Below are 17,453 nucleotides of genomic sequence, written 5' to 3' on the forward strand. Positions count from 1 at the left end.
TCTCTGTATCAGTCAGCTTCTGTTTCACAGGTAAGTTCATTTGTGTCAAATTTTAGATTCCACCTACAAATGATACCAGACAGTATTTGTCTTTCTGACTTACTTCACTCAATACGATAATCTCCAGGTCCACCCATGTTGCTGTAAATGGCAAAATTTTGTTCCTTTTACAGCTGAGTAATATTTCATTGTATACAGGTACTACATTTTTATCTATTCATCTCCTGATAGACATTTAGGTTGCTTCCATGTCTTCATTATTCCAAATAATGCTGCAGTGAACACCGGGGTGCATGTATCTTTTCAAATTATGGTTTTCATCAGATATACGTCCAGGAGCAGGATTGCCGGATCATACGGCAACTCTATTTTTACTTTTTTGAGGAACTTCCATAGTTTTCCACAGTGGCTGCACCACTTCACACTCCCATCAACAGTGTAGGAAGGTTCCCTTTCCTCCACAACTTCTTGGATTCCTTTATGCTTATTCAGAACTGGGTTTCTTTCCTTCAGAGGAATTGCCTCACCCTACCGTGATACATTCTAGTTGAGAGGTGACGGACTGTACTTTCTGACTGGACAATAAACTCCACGAGGTGAGAACTGAGCCTAGTTTTGCTCACTAAGCTATTCTTAGCACCTGGCATAGCACATCTAATACCTATCTTAACAAAATACTCATTGAACAAGCAGATGACAGTGACCAACTCAGAAATGGTTTACACAGAACTCTGTACATAAGAGGGTGTCCTATTTGGTAGATACTTTTGCGGGTAGGCTGAGAGATGCATTTCTGCTTTCTGCTTAGCAATTGCCTTTACCTGAGCTTTCCGTGTGGCTTGTGGCTCAATCATGATGTTGATAAGGGAAGGATTAGTTGTGTCTGCCAGGCTCTGCCTCAGGGATTTCTGCAGTTCTTCTGGTGTTTGTACAAAATACCCTTTGCCTCCAAATGCAGTCATGACGTGCTCATAATGTGAGTGGGGCAGAAGAGACATTGGAGGGGCCCTAAAAAAAGAAGGTCATTCATAGTCAACAGAAAAGATTGTCTGAAATAACTTGTGGGAAATTTTCAGCTAAATTGAAAGGCATATGTAAACTGAGATGCCTCTACATTAAACTTTCCATACATTTTTTATTGTCTATGTGACAATGTCTAATGAACTTTCCATGATGATGGAAATTTTTATATCTGTTCTGCCCAATACAGTGGCTACTAGTGACCTGCTGCTCTGAGCACTTTAAACGTAACTGGTTAGAAAGAGGAACTGAATTTTTAATTTAAACTTAAACAGCCAAATGTGGCTAGTAGCTACCTTGCTGGACAGTGTAAGCTATACCATCAACTATTATGAATCCCTCTCCTCATAAAAATGCAGAAAAAAGGAGTGATTACTACAAAGCAGCAAGTCACAACAAAACAAAGTCAGCAAGGCTTAAGAAACATACCATGCCCTGCTGCCCGATTCCATCTCTCACATCCCATGGCCAGCCACAGCACTGTCTCAGTGTGACTCTGGCATCAGATGACCAAAATTTAGCATGGTAAAAGGAAGGAAGACCTCCGTATCATAAATAATATCTAAACATCTATATTCCTATATTGTGCAGTAGGAATAGTAGGACTAGAAGCATTTTGCAATAAGCTTTTTTGTTAATAAGGCTTAGACATCAAACTCATTCACCTGAGACTTCAGTGGCTCCCTGATCATTAAGTGCTCATTGAAGTGCCATTCAAGGATGGTTGTGCAAAAAGGAACCATGCAGACAGAGCTTCTGCCCTGTAGAGCAGCCGGCCATGGAAAGAAGCAATACTTATACCACACAGGCACACTCCGGTACAGCACACTTTTTAAACAGAGATTAAACTAGATGAGAAAAGTAAATATATGTTATTCCGGGTTACTTACACTGTAGTAGCATCTCCAAATTTCAACATTTCCTTCCAACTATCTGTATCAAAACCTTGATAAATTCCATTATTATTCACCACCAAAAGTACAATTGGCAAGTTGTACCTAAAATTGAGAGCAAAATATAAAGGAAATCATTTTCCGTTCGAAAGCAATTTCTTTTCATTGGATTAAAATTTTAACTTGAAAATGGATAGTTTTCCATAGGCTTTTTTGTAGTATTAGGGTAAGACTAAAAGTTGAGCATTTGATATCCCAGTGAAAGTGAAAGTCGCTCAGTTGTGTCTGACTCTTTGCGACTCCATGGACTGTAGCCTGCCGGGCTCCTCTGTCCATGGGATTCTCCAGGCAAGAAGACTGGAGTGGGCTGCTATGCCCTTTTCCAGGGGATCTTTCTGACTCGGGGGTGAAACCCCAGTCTCCTGCACTGCAGGCAGACTCTTTACCCTCTGAGCTATCAGGAAAACCCTAATAAAGATTATCAAATTATTAACAGAAATATCATGGAGTGGTAGAAAGAGTGAAAGGTTAGTGGCTGGCAGACTGATCCTACCACTGTGCAGCTGTGTACCTTGGGCAAATCACTGAGTTTTTCTGAACCTTGGTTTTCACAGATCTGGGCGCTAACTAGAACGACACTTTCCATATTTAATCCCCCACTGAAGCACCTGCTGCTGCTGCTAAGTCGCTTCAGTCATGTCCGACCCTGTGCGACCCCAGAGATGGCAGCCCACCAGGCTCCCCTGTCCTTGGGATTCTCCAGGCAAGAACACTGGAGTGGGTTGCCATTTCCTTCTCCAATGCATGAGAGTGAAAAGCGAAAGTGAAGTCGCTCACCTAGATTGCTTCAACTATTCCTCACAACTGTCCTTTAACGTAGGAACCAGTACGATTCCTATTCTTGCTTTAGAGGAGACTGAAGTTTGGTTAAGAGACTTATTTTTGGGTCTTGGTGGAACAGCCAGCATTTAAATAATCCAGGCCATCTGACCCAGAGGCTGTGCTCTTAACCACCAAGCTCTGCTATCTCCCCAAAGAAATTAAGAGTTTTTCAGACCAGAACTTTTTTTCAGTGACCTAAAATCTACTCCCTTGTTTTGCATTAGGCAAGTAGGTCTTGGGTATAATTTTTCATATTTCAGAGAAAGAAATGCCCTGATTCAGGATGCTTTTTTACCTGCAGATGGTTTCTACTTCCATGCCAGAAAATCCAAATGCACTGTCTCCTTCCACACAGATGACGCGCTTCCCTGGGTTTCTATCTTTAGCCACTATAGCAGCTGCAATGGCAAATCCCAAACCGACTCCCATTGTTCCAAAAGTACCAGCATCAAGTCTGTTGGGGAACAGCTAAAATGAAACTCTCTGGGCATATCACAGATGGTGGGTTGGCACAGATCTAGTCATATCCACATGGCTCATGGAACAATAAAGAACAATAAAAACATTCTCCTTATTATTAAGTTTTAAGACTGTGAGAAACTAATTTGTTACGGATAAGCAGAATGAATGGGAAAAATCACCTATGATTGCTTGGAAGACTGTGAATATATCCTCAGAACACTGAGTACACAAATTATCACATGACCTCAGGACACACCAAGCATTGCTGTTCAGTTGCTAAGTCGTGTTTGACCCTATGGACTGCAGAATGCCAGGCTCCTCTATTTTCTACTATTTTCCAGAGTTTGCTCAAATTCATGTCCATCGAGTCAGTGATGCTATCTAACCATCTTATCCTCTGCCAGTCCCTTTTCCTTTTGTCTTCAATCTTTCCCAGCAGCAGTGTCTTTTCCAGTGTGTTGGTTCTTCCATCAGGTGGCCAAAGTATTAGAGCTTCAGCTTCAGCATCAGTCCTTCCAATGAATATGCAGGGTTGAATTCCCCTAAGATTGACTGGTTTTATCTCCTTGTAGTTCAAGGGACTCTCAGAGTCTTCTCCAGCACCACAATTTGAAAGCATCAATCTTTTGGCACTCCGCCTTCTTTATGGTCCAACTCTCACATCCATACATAACTGCTGGGAAAACCACAGCTTTGACTACACACACCTTTGCTGACAAAGTGATGTCTCTGCTTTTTAATATGCTATAGGTTTGTCATAGCTTTACTTCTAAGGAGCAAGTGTTTTTTAAGTTGCCTCTTTAGGGCAACAGGCAGCTCATCAGTCTCATACCAAGCACAGAAGTGCTCCAAAACCTTTCCTAAAAATACATTTATGAAGTATGTCCTTATGGCCACATAGAATTTTCAAATGTTTTTATTAGTTTGCTTTTTGTCGTTTCTAATTGAACACATTATTTCATTATAATTCCTTTTTTGGAAACCTTACCTGTGGCGAGGAAGGTAGTTCTGAAGCACAGTGCGTCCAATATCCATAGTATTTGCTCCTTCACTCACCACAAAGCAGTCTCTGGGTAGCTGCTCTTGAACATGGTAGAAGACTGTGTAATAGTTCATAGGCAGAGATTTTTTGGAAGCTAATTCCTAAAATATTAGAAGGAAATATAATCAAATTAGATTAGGATACAATGAGAATAAAAATAATAAGCTACTTTTGAACTGATTTGCAACAACTATTCAGGTTGGTGCAAAAATAACTGCGGTTTTGCACTGTTGAACTTTGTTGTTCAATATTGGAATACATTCTTAAATAAATGTGGTTATGTTATACATCATTTTTACCTGCATTTCTCACTTTGTGTTTTTTTGCTTATGACATTATTTTCTGTTTATATTTATTTTAGACTAGGCAAATGATGTTAAGACAAAAAGCAAATCCGAGCAATTTTCTTATTCGAGTTCAAAATGGGTCATAAAGCAGCAGAGAAAACTCACAACGTCAACACGTTAAGCTGCTAACAAATGTACACTGCGGTGGTGGTACAAGAAGTTTTGCAAAGGAGACAAGAGCCTTGAAGATGGGAAGTACAGTAGCCAGCCATCAGAAGTTGACAATGACCCATGGAGAGCAATCATTGAAGCTGACTGTAAGCTGATCCCTTACCTGAGAAGTTGTCCAAAACCTCAGTGTTGACCATTCTACAGTCGTTTGGCATTCGAAGCAAAATGGAAAGGCGAAAAACCTTAGTAAGTGGGTGCCTCATGAGGTGACCAGAAATCAAAAAAATTGTCATTTTGAAGTGTTGTCCTTTCTTATTCTATGCAACAACAACGAACCATTTTTCGATTGGACTGTGACGTAAGACAAAAAGTAGATTTTACATGACAACTGGCGATGACCAGCTCAGTGGCTGGACCGAGAAGAAGCTCCAAAACTCTTCCCAAAGCCAAACTTCCAACAAAAAAGGCCATGGTCACTGTCTGGTGGTCTGCTGCCCATCCGATCCACTACAGCTTTCTGAATCCCAGTGAAACCATCACATCTGAGGAGTGCTCAGCAAATCGGTGAGATGCACTGAAATCGCAACATCTGCAACTGGTACTGATGAACAGAATGGGCCTAATTCTTCTCCACGACAACGCCCGACCACATGCCACACAACCCCATGTCCAAAGTTGAACAAATCGGGCGATGAAGTTTTGCTTCACCCGCCATGTTCATCTGACTTCTTGCCAACTGACTACCACATCTTCAAGCATCTTGACAACTTTTCACAGGGAAAATGCTTCCATAACCAACAGGAGGTAGAAAATGCTTTCCAAGAGTTCACTGAATCCCAAAGCATGGATTTTTATGCTACAGGCATCAACAAACTTATTTCTTGTTGGCAAAAATGTGTTAATTGTAACAGGTTTTATTTTGATTAATAAAGATGTGTTTGAGCCTAGTTATTTCTGCTTTATTGACTACGCCAAAGCCTTTGACTGTGTGGATCACAATAAACTGGAAAATTCTGGAAGAGATGGGAATACCAGACCACCTAACCTGCCTCTTGAGAAATCTGTATGCAGGTCAGGAAGCAACAGTTAGAACTGGACATGAAACAACAGATTGGCTCCAAATAGGAAAAGGAGTCCGTCAAGGCTGTATATTGTCACCCTGCTTATTTAACTTATATGCAGAGTACATCATGAGAAACACTGGACTGGAAGAAACACAAGCTAGAATCAAGATTGGCGGGAGAAATATCAATAACCTCAGATACGCAGATGACACCACCCTTATGGCAGAAAGTGAAGAGGAACTAAAAAGCCTCTTGATGAAAGTGAAAGAGGAGAGTGAAAAAGTTGGCTTAAAGCTCAACATTCAGAAAACGAAGATCATGGCATCCGGTCCCAGCACCCTATGGGAAATAGATGGGGAAACAGCGGAAACAGTGTCAGACTTTATTTTTGGGGGCTCCAGAATCACTGCAGATGGTGACTGCAGCCATGAAATTAAGACTCTAACTCTTTGGAAGAAAAGTTATGACCAACCTAGATAGCATATTCAAAAGCAGAGACATTGCCGACTAAGGTCCGTCTAGTCAAGGCTATGGTTTTTCCTGTGGTCATGTATGGATGTGAGAGTTGGACTGTGAAGAAGGCTGAGTGCCAAAGAATTGATGCTTTTGAAGTGTGGTGTTGGAGAAGACTCTTGAGAGTCCCCTGGACTGCAAGGAGATTCAACCAGTCCATTCTGAAGGAGATCAACCCTGGGATTTCTTTGGAAGGAATGATACTAAAGCTGAAACTCCAGTACTTTGGCCACCTGATGCGAAGAGTTGACTCATTGGAAAAGACTCTGATGCTGGGAGGGATTGGGGGCAGGAGGAGAAGGGGACGACAGAGGATGAGACGGCTGGATGGCATCACTGACTCGATGGACGTGAGTCTGAGTGAACTCCGGGAGTTGGTGATGGACAGGGAGGCCTGGTGTGCTGCGATTCATGGGGTCACAAAGAGTCGGACACGACTGAGCGACTGAACTGAACTGAACTGAACTGATAATAATTTAAAATTTAACAGTCCAAAATCGCAATTACTTTTTCACCAACCTAATGTAAGCTATGAAATTCCCAAATGGCCATCAGATGACCACTCTGAGAAGCTATCTGACTTGTATACAGTCCTAGAGAATAGGCCACACAAAACAGGTCCCAGTTCCAATTTGGGACACAATCAAATAAGCCAGGAAATACCTCTCATCCTGAAGATCCACAATGCACAGTAGCATATTAAAGACCAAGATGTCCCGTAGTAAAGACAGCTAAAAACACCAGGTTAAGCAAAACTAAACAGTCTTATTTGAGCACTTTCAGGAAAACACTGCCTTAGAAAAAAAGTGAAAATTTTATTCTAGAAGATTTTCATATAAAATATGGCCTTACACTAAAAATAAAAAATGAAGTTGGGGTTTTTGAAAACCTGAAAGTCTAGTCCTTCCCTACACACAGCACTAAGAAGGGGCTGTGCTTCACCCACTACTCTGGGGGGCCTCTGAATGGAGGGGGAGACAGCAAGGCCAAGGGCCTTGTCTGGCCAAATGCATTTAAGAGCATCAGCAGCAGAGCCCCATCTGGTCCCAGCGCTGCTTCTTCACCTGGACCACTTTCATTTGCTGGAGATTATACCCAAGACGGGTGAGGGATCCTCCTATACTCCTGCACCAGAGAAGACAGGGAAGATCCTTCCATCTTAAACCAAGGTGATTCCTACAGAAAAGAAGGAATTAATCACAATATCATTTGGGAAAAAGACGTATGACTGGCTCTTGATAGAAGAAACAGACACTGATTAAAATTCCAAAGAAAGAAAGAATCATATACAATCAACTCTGTTTGGAAGATGCAATTTATTCCAAGACAATTGATATATTAGGGAACAATGAGTATAGCTGGAATTTCATACTCGCTTATGCATGATTCTATCAGTTAGAAACACTACACAAACACAGAGAACTGCACCCAGCTGAACCAAGCTGCAGAGGATACACAGAACAGTGGGGGGAAAAATCAGAAACAGCTTTTCCCACAGTCAAAGGGAAAACACTATCCATAAGTAAAGCCTTTAAAGAGAAACTGAAGAATCCTGCAGAAGTGGTGCATTTTTGGACTAACTGGATGGTTTGGTAATTTCATACATTACTACAATTTCCAAAGCGTTCAGCTACCAGGTAAAGCCTTGAGCACAGATGAGGAAGTTGCGAAAGAATTTCCAGCAGTGATACAAAAATTTCAACTGAAAAAGAAGGCTGCAAATGGTCTCAATGACATAACAGAACAGAACACAGCAGCATAACATACTGCAAGGTAACATAAAAGTGAGGGGATGGACGTGTTAATTAACTAGATAGGGAGAATTCTTTCACAGTGTGTATGTATACCAAAGTACCATGATATACTTTACCTTATAATTTTATACCTTAATCAAATTGAAATTAAAAATAAGAAAAAGGTGGCTATACATTAGATCAAATTTTCAATTTTGATGAAACACTTATTTAAATGAATGCCTTAAAGAACTTAAAGGCAGAAAAACATGCCCCAACATGCCCCAGGATTTAAGCTTCCAAAAGATTTCCTGTGATTTGGTACCAAGGTCAAACTGAGGATAAGGAGCCACAGCCACCCACACTGACTCTCACCGCTCTGTCCAGGGTCAGATCCCCACTTTCCACTGCTTCGTGGTAGCTCACAACCGGTAACCCTTCCAGTGCGCAGTTTCACAAGAAACTCAGGTGCTGTATTTATCATAATACATACATGAATGTGTGTGTGTGTGTATCTTATGCACGGTGATTTTAGGGATGCGTATGTATGCATGCTATGACAGAACTAACAACCCTGGACCTGCAGCGTTCTTGAATTTCAGTGGGTCCCGTATTACCTTGGATAAAGCTTCATTGCTCTTCATTTTTTCTCTCAGAACTTTCCACCACTCGCTCTCAGGAGGATACTGCCATGGTGTTTTATCAAATTGTTCTAAAAGCTAAGAAAAAGAAACTTTTTCTTTCCTTTTTAAAAATAAGCTTAAATCATATTAGCATAAAAATCTCTTCTAAAGAAGACAACATAGCTACACTAGCCTACCGTTCACATCACTCACATTCTGTTTTTCCTCTTGGCAGTAAACGGCCGATAGAAGATAGACAGGTACCACAGAAAGCCTCTGCTTAGTTCAGTGACAATCTCTGCCAGAAGCTGGGATCCCATAACAAAACAGAAGTGATACCCCAAGCACACATCACAGGCAGGGGCGTTCATAAGTCCTCCTCTACGTTTGACACTAGAAGGAAAGTCAAAGAACCTGGGCAAGAAGGTTCAGAGCCCTAATACCTAGGGATTCCCATGATACAGATCAAATTCTCGAGTGTTTTAATATGTGGTTGGGGATCACACCCTAATTTTGTGTAACGATGACTATGACACTAATTTATATCCAAAGCCAAGTGAAAAATATGCTATATTTTATCTCCTGTCACAGTGAAATGTATAAATTATATACAAATAATAAGAATCTGGATAAGTCACTAGTAACAGCTTGAAGAGTAAAAATATCTTTATTGCCAAAAGAAACGCTAAGCTAGAATTTTTTCCAGTAGGTAAAGCCATTTCTTGACTCTTAAGTTCAGTTCCTCTGGAAGCTGTATAATAATCTTTCAGATAGCTGGATCAGTTTGCCAAACAAATGCCTTTAAATTGTCACTCATTTAAAAAATGCTTAACTTACTCACATACAAATGGTCTATATATAAGGAGTTGGATTTACCAAGTTCTATAGTTATATTTAAGAATAGCTTTCTATCATATATTTTATTTAAGATATTAAAAGACCTGTTACCAAGTGAAACATTTTCAAGAACTGACTTCAGTTAAGACCAAGCCACATAAACTAGAACCTGGGCGAAAGCTCTCACCTGTTTAGTGACAGCATTTATGTCTCCAAGCAAGGTCACAGCAGGCCTTACATTATTCCCCAATTCTTCTGCACAGATATCAACCTAAAAAAGAGACAAGGATAAAGAACAAGCCATGTTTATTCTTAAAAATAATTAAAGAATCAAGACTGAATAAACGGACTGTGCATGTGACACATAAGCATATGATTAAGATTTGATTTTCAAGAAGTTCCTTAATAAAAGTAAAAATCCATGAACTATATGAGTATCATGGCTAGTATAGAAACCTCACTAACTTCCCTCATCTTAAAATCTACTCTGTAGAACTTCAGTATTATTCCACTATACTCACAGGAATACATTTGAGTTGATCAATTATAGTTTTGAATACTTAATAATAGTTTTGAATACTTAATTACACTAGAATTCCTATTCAGAGCAGGAGTTCTCAAATTTGAACATGTATCAGAACCACCTGGTAGGCTTGTTAAACCAGAGACTGCAAGAATCCACCTCAGAGTTTCTTTTCTCAAGAGGTTTAGGGTGGGGCCCCAAAATGTGCATTCCTAACAGACTTCCCAGTGGTGCTGAAATTGCTGGTCCGGGAACCACATTTTGAGAGCCACTCATTGGAAAAGGTTGGGAAAGGCTGAGCGCAGGAGGAGAAGGGGTGACAGAGGATGAGATGGTTGGATGGCGTTAGCAACTCAATGCACATGAGTTTGAGCAGATTCCAGGAGACAGTGAAGCACAGGGAAGCCTGGCGTGCTGCAGTCCAGTGGAGTCACAAAGAGTCAGACACGACTGAGTGGCTGAACAACAATCCAGGAAAAGCACGACTATGCCCTATTTAGTCGGAATCCTGCTCCATTTCTGGATGGCCATGGGTCAGGGAAGACAGCTTCCTGAGAAGTAACTCAGGATGGACTCTATTCTGTAATCAAGAGGTGGCAGCATCTTCCAATACAACCCGAGTTTTGCTTGTCTGTGGCTTTAGTTTTCAATGGTTCCTGCTAGAAGCTGACTTAGGAAGTAAAAGGTAAACAGGGAGAAGACAGCACTGTAGCAAGGTCTTTATACAATCTATGTAGGGCAAACAGGTTTGTACGCACACCAGTACTGGTTTTTCTACCAGTAGGGAAACCAGTTTATAAAGGTCATAAAGATACAAAGAAAGTGAAAGTGAAGTCACTCAGTCGTGTGCGACTCTTTGCGACCCCATAGACTGTAGCCTACTAGGCTCCTCTGTCCATGGGATTTTGCAGGCAATAGTACTGGAGTGGATTGCCATTTCCTTCTCCAGGGGATCTTCCCGACCCAGGGCTTGAACCCAGGTCTCCCACATTGTAGACAGAGGCTCTACTGTCTGAGCCACCAGGGAAGTCAAAGATACAAAAGCTTATTCCAAACATTGTTTAATGACATAGTTGCACCACTGTTTAGAGGTTTCTAACCAAAGGGTGTTTGAAAGTTTGGGAATCTAAAGAAACAACTCAATTCCTAATAGTGCTGAATGTTTTGTTCTAATTTACCTCCTACTTGAAACTCTTTTGTCTACCTTTAACTCTGAAGAAGAGGTAAATTGTGCTTTTCAAACTATTTAAAACTTGATTTTCAAAGGTTTTCTGGTTAGAAGCAAAGTGAAACATTATATTTCACAGGCTTGAAAAGGCAGCTCACTTTGGTACCTGCGATTATGCTAGACAATTTATAAAATTCTACCTAAGTAAAAAGAGAAACGGTTCTTTATGAAAGTCAAGAAGAAAGCAGAGCTGGTAATGCTGAGAGAACAATAAAGGACACATAGCTTTGACTTTAAATCTCTCCTCTTTGAGTACCTGGATAAACTTCACATCTGGCTGATACCTTGGAGGCAGTCCAAAATGCAAAATCCAATTTAATCTGGCACCAAGTAATACAATTACATCAGCAAATTGCAAAGCCCTATTAAAAAGAAAAATCTGATATAACAAAAAGTATATTTACATTCTTATTTGAATTATTCTAAAATTAACTTCTAAAGTATCTGGAAAAGTCTAAATAATTTGGAGTTTGCCCTGCTCCTCAGAATGGGTTTAAATGGTAAATTTGATCTTTCAAACTGAAATAATTTATGAAGTCATCCTATTTAAATGGTAATATAAAAGTTGACATAAGCAGAAAATACTACCATACTATATAGCATTTATTACTTTTTCATCATTAGAAAAATTTTACAAGTCTACTGTAGACAATCAAGAAAAAACAGGAAAGCATAAGGAAAAAGCCAAAATTACCCACTATTACTATCAACTTATAAACTATTATTAATATCCTGGCATATTTTCATTAATCTGCCTGCAATGCAGGAGACCTGGGTTCCACCCCTGGGTTGGGAAGATCCCCTGGAGAAGGGAAAGGCTCCCCACTCCAGTGTTCTGGCCTGGAGAATCCCGTGGAGCGTACAGTCCTTGGGGTCACAAAAAGTAGGACTCGACTGAGCGACTTTTACTTTCACTTTTTTTCCTATGCATGTATATTTTTATATAGTTGAGCTTATATACTAAATACTGTCTCATGCACTTTTGCTTACCGTATGCTTTCCCTTCTTATTGTTATTCTTAAATACAAATTTTAAAAGCTACACATTTTGTTGGACACAAATTTATTTCATCTCTTCTCAACTGCTGAATATTTTCTTTGTTATTAATAGTCTGGGTTGCATATCTTTATTTGACCACTTCACACTGATTCCTAGAAGCAGGTATTTTTATGATGATTGATTCACTTTCCCAAACTGCTTTCAAAAAATATTACACCAAGTGTATTTGTAATAGTTTTACATATTAATATCTTAATATTTTTGTCAATATAACTTCAGTTTTTTATTTTTACTTTGATATCCACTCTTGATAGTAACACAGCTATCAACTCTTGCTTCCCTTTTGTTTACCCCATACATCTTTGCTTGTTTTTACATTGTATCATTTTTAGATGTGGCTCTAGTGATACATATAACCATCATTATTATTGATCCAACTGAAAGTCTCCATTTTTTTGCAGGATAATTTTTATTATCATAATTGCCATAGGTTTTGTTCTTTCTACTTCTTGACTGTTTGTTTCCCTTTTTTCTTATCTTTTGCCCAAAGAGAATCTTTTGCTTTTGCCTTCTGTAGTGGTTTATGCTATTTTTCACAGAAATTCAGCTATCATTTTAACTATACGGTCAAAAAAGCTATCCTTATATATACTGTTTTAGTCCTGTGGTCCAATTTAACAAACACATAAAAACTGGAAATGGAGAGATAGATTTGCTTATAGATACTCCAAAACCCTTAAAATTGTTGATACAATTATTTATAGCCTCTTACAATCTTTTTTACATTATTAATATCATCAATATTACCTTCTTAAAATTCAACAAGAATGAAGATAAACTTCAGTTCAACCCAAGTTAAAGCATATTTTAAGAAAACAGTGTAATAATTAATTTGACTGAGTGTGTGTCACTCAGTCATGTTGTACTCTTTGTGACTTCATGGACTGTAGCCCACCAGGCTCTCTGTGCATGGAATTTTCCAGTCAAGAATACTGAAATGGATTGCCATTCCCTTCTCCAGGGGATCTTCCCAACCCAGGGATCCAACCCGGGTCTCCTGCATTACAGGCAGATTCTTTACCGTCTGAGCAACCAGGGAAGCCCACACAATGTATACTATTATGAAAAAAAGGACAGTTATGAGCCTATTAAAATAGCATTAAATGAGTAAAATTAAAGGCTGAACAGCAAACATTACATTTTAAAAATCCTCAAAGCTACCTGAGTGTGTGCATGACAACATGAAAATTACCAAGTGTAGCGCAACGGTGGACTGTGCAGAGGGAGGAAGAAATGTATGGGATCAGGTGAGACACGCAGGGACTACAAACAAATCTGTCATATTTTATCATATTCTGTTTCTCAGAACAACCTTAAGCAACAACATAGTTAGTATTAGATGAAGTGGAGTGGTGGTTACATCGTATTCACTAAATTACTCTTTCATTTGTATAATATTTCAAAATAAAGAAATTAAAAGAAAAAAAAGTGGTTTATCAGAAAGTGTGTTTTGGCCAGAAAATCAGGAAAAGGGACCCGCAATGCCTGAAAGCATGGAGGAAAAACTCTGTAATTTCCTTTTTCTCTGTGTCTCTCCCAGCTGTGCTCTGCGGGCAGCATAGTAGCACTGTGGTCAGTCTTTTTGCTTTTTTTCTTCAGCCACACTGCACAGCATGTGCAGCCTTCCCTCATCAGGGATCGAACCCATGCCTCCTGCTTGGAAGTACCCAGTCTTATTAACCACTGGACCACAGTCCTAAGCAGCTAAATTCCCAAGAGAAACTTCGTTTTTTAGGCAAGAGGAACTGGGAAAAGAGGCCCCTGTGGTGTGGAAAGCATGGGGGCATGTCCCTTTTTTTTACATCTTTTTTTTTTTTCTGCTACTTTGCCTCAAAGGCAGCACCTGTTGTATGGTACTATAAGGTATCAGCAAGGGGAAGGAACAGGGATTCTGGGAAATGGGAGTAGGGTTTGGGCTGTGTCCTAAGAGAGAAAGGAAATCCCTTGTTCTGGATAGGAACTAGCACGTTCACATCCAGAATGCGGGCTGCAGCTCACCCCTGGGCTGGGCACAAATGGGCAGCCTCAAAGGAGAACAGCAGAGGCCTGGAGATTACCCGACCCTGGGACTATGCCCACAGTGAGTGAGACAGGACCTGCAGTCTGAACCCAACCGAGCGAACTGCCTGTTAAACAAACAAACAATATCAGCCTTCTACAGAGGATTTCTATACGATCTAGAATCTCACAACATAGTATTCAAAATTCTAGGATACAATCAAAAATTACTCAACACGCACACACAAAAGATAATCAATTTCAGAAGAAAATATAAGGAATAGATACCAATTGTACTGATGACCCATTAGTAAACGTATTTTGAATCAGCTATTATGACTATATTTTATAAGGTAAACAAAAATACTTTTCAAATAAGTGGGAAGATAAAAGTTCTCTGCAAAGAGGACTTTCCTGGAGGTCCCGTGGTTAGGAACCCATGTGCCAATGCAGGAGACACGGGTTCAATCCCTGGTCTGGGAAGATCCCACAGGCCATGGAACTAAGCCATGCCCACAACTGCTCAGCCCAAACACCTCACCTCCTGGAGCCTGCAAGCCACACTGCCTGGGCTCCACATAGCCCCGGCTGGTTTGCAACTAGAGAAAAGCCTGTGTGCAGCAACAAAGACCCAGAACAGCCAAAAACAAACCAGTGAATGAATGAATAAATAAATAAATAAATAACTTTTTAAAGTTCTCAGCAGCGAAAGAGGAAATATAAAAAAGATAAAAGGATTAAAAAGAATGAAGCACTTATTCAGGGACCTCTGGGACAATATCAATGATATTTGTGTTACTCCAGGGAACAAGACTGGTGCAGAAAAACATATTTGAAGAAATAATGGTCAAAACTTTTCAAATTTGGTGAAGACATCAATGTATAGATTTAAGAAGATTAGAAAATCTCAAACAAGATAAATTAAAAAAAAAAGTGTCCAAATACATCATAATCAAACTGCTGAGAACTAAAGATAAAAAAAAAAGATTCTGAATGCAGCCACAGAAAAACAAGATAATGTCACATATAGGGGATCAGAGATTCAAATGACTACAGATTTCTCATCTGAAATCATGAGGGTCAGAAGATAGAGAACAGTGTTAAAAGTGCTGAAAAGTAAAAAGAAACGGGTACGCTTAAAAATACATGATTCTTTCAGAACTTCTACTAGATTCATTCAAGTCACAAACTAATTTAAATGAGCCTGAAATGTGCCAAGCTGCCAGCAGCCAGCGTGGGGAATCCCGCCCATGGCGAAGGTCATGAGGAAGAGGCCTGATGGGCAAAGGGGAGATCAGGCCTCGAGGGGCCCCCCTTCTCAAGCATCTACCCTAAAACCAGAATCTGTCTGTTTTATTATTTCATGCCTTTCACCAACTCCTCTGACATTAACAGAGGGCTATCCCCAACCACCTTTCTCTGGAGAAAATCAACTTAGGGCTCTAGCTAATAAGTCTCCTGGACATGAGAAGAATATTTCAATTCAAACCCCCTCTGTTAGCATTCTAGCTTGCTTGGCAGGTTTATCCAGACTCTTGCAGCTACGCATATGATCGTTGTTCACGGCCTCCCAGCTGTGAGAGGCACGGGAAGCCTGAAACATAGAGCCTTTCAAAGAGTTAAAAGTTATTAGAGTAGTCCTGGTGTAGGATTTCATTATTGCGGCAATGCTTGTTGCTAAGTTCCCATATCTCTTATCCACTATGCACCTGGGAGTGCATTAGTTAACACAGTTGGAATGTAAGAAAAACAAGTGTAGCCTTGAAATTAACCACATCGGACCTTTGAGCTAACTGGTTCTTTCTTTGTTGTAACTCACTGCACCTTTGCTCTGTGAGAAATGTAACTCTGTTTAGCATTTTCTGAGGCTGACATAGATTAGAAATATAAGAAAAAACATTTCAAGGGAAAATAAGTTTTCTGGTTGAGCAGCCTTTATCAAGAGGGTCATAAAATGTTCACAGGCCTCCAAGGCCAAAAGATAATGTACACAACATTGCTTATGGGAAAGGTTTGCAGAAAAAATCCTGGTTTCAATATAGACAAAACAGATGTAATCTTTGGGCTGACTCTGTATGACTTTGCATCTTTCATTTCCCTCTATGCACAAGTTAAGGTATAAAAGTCCCTTTTGAAAATAAACTAATGGGCCTCGCTCACCGAAGAAGCTTGGTCACCCTGTGTTTTTCTTTTTTTCTCTCTCCCTCTCCCTCCCTCTCTTTTTCAGGCTGATCCCTTGGAACACAGAGGCTCTCTGCGTTCACTTTCCTGCCTGGGCTTCTAAGACTTTATTAGCTTTCTGTGTAAACCAAGGAATATCAGCCTTTTTCTTTCCTCTATTTTCTTATCTACAACATTCTTTCCTTATCTCTCTCTAAATCATTTTCTTTGCTGACGCTGTTTCTCCTTCGGGTTCCCCTGGATCCTGCGGGGGCTGGACCCCGGCACCAAGCTATCGTATTTAAAATCTAGAGTTGTCCCATACCTGGATCTGGCAGCAGCTACGCAGTTTGGATGGTTGTCACGGATAACACCTTTTCCCATGGGGGTGGGCAGAAACGGCAATTTACACTGCTCCACCAACTTCCTGATGCTCTCCTCTGCATGCGCATAAGCAGCACCTACAACAAATCCAAATGTATTGGACAAGGCAGTTAAGCTCCAGACACTTACAAGAGTTCATGTGAGACTGCTTTTAGAACTTCTCAAAGATTCTCCTGCTCAGGGCTTAAACTCAAAACAAATGGTGACTTACGGTTTTTTATCTTTGGTATTTTAAAATATTTATGAAGGCAATAGTTCTAATTCCTCCCTCCCCCTGGCCAAGTAATAGTATCAATTATTCTGAAGTATGTCTACCCACAAATAAAAGTTGCACCTTCCACTCTTGTTGTTCTTAATTGTCGGTTCTGTGCTATGTTCCTACTGAATTACTGCTACTAACAATTACCTGAACACACACAGACTGGGAGGTGCAGGTGGGAAAGCAAAGACTTTGCTCCCCACCACCAGCCAACCAGGACTGCACATTGTCTAGTCTACGTATGGAAATTCTAACAAGGAGCCTAAGTTTCTAAAGCTCTGTAGATCACTTCGTAGGTTCCATAATCCAGTGACT

The 17,453-nt window shown here is 40.1% G+C and overlaps 1 protein-coding gene across 4 annotated transcripts in view; it reads right to left on the reverse strand.

Annotated features, from left to right (window-relative positions):
* Nucleotides 1–17,453, reverse strand: part of HACL1 (2-hydroxyacyl-CoA lyase 1) — a 45,210-nt gene that overhangs the window by 12,741 nt on the left and 15,016 nt on the right. For all 4 annotated transcript variants that reach the window (XR_011144827.1, XR_011144824.1, XM_068970941.1 and 1 more), the window contains 8 exons: nt 16,821–16,956; nt 11,535–11,640; nt 9,715–9,798; nt 8,685–8,786; nt 4,246–4,400; nt 3,091–3,249; nt 1,911–2,018; nt 822–1,008 (listed from right to left, as the gene is read on the reverse strand). Coding sequence is in view for 2 of the 4 variants with exons in the window: in XM_068970941.1 (XP_068827042.1) it covers nt 822–1,008; nt 1,911–2,018; nt 3,091–3,249; nt 4,246–4,400; nt 8,685–8,786; nt 9,715–9,798; nt 11,535–11,640; nt 16,821–16,956 (1,037 nt within the window). In the remaining 2 variants the exon portion in view is untranslated. The remainder of the gene's footprint in view (nt 1–821; nt 1,009–1,910; nt 2,019–3,090; nt 3,250–4,245; nt 4,401–8,684; nt 8,787–9,714; nt 9,799–11,534; nt 11,641–16,820; nt 16,957–17,453) is intronic.

This window comes from Capricornis sumatraensis, chromosome 1, assembly GCF_032405125.1.
Source record: "Capricornis sumatraensis isolate serow.1 chromosome 1, serow.2, whole genome shotgun sequence".
NCBI classification, from domain to species: domain Eukaryota; kingdom Metazoa; phylum Chordata; class Mammalia; order Artiodactyla; family Bovidae; genus Capricornis; species Capricornis sumatraensis.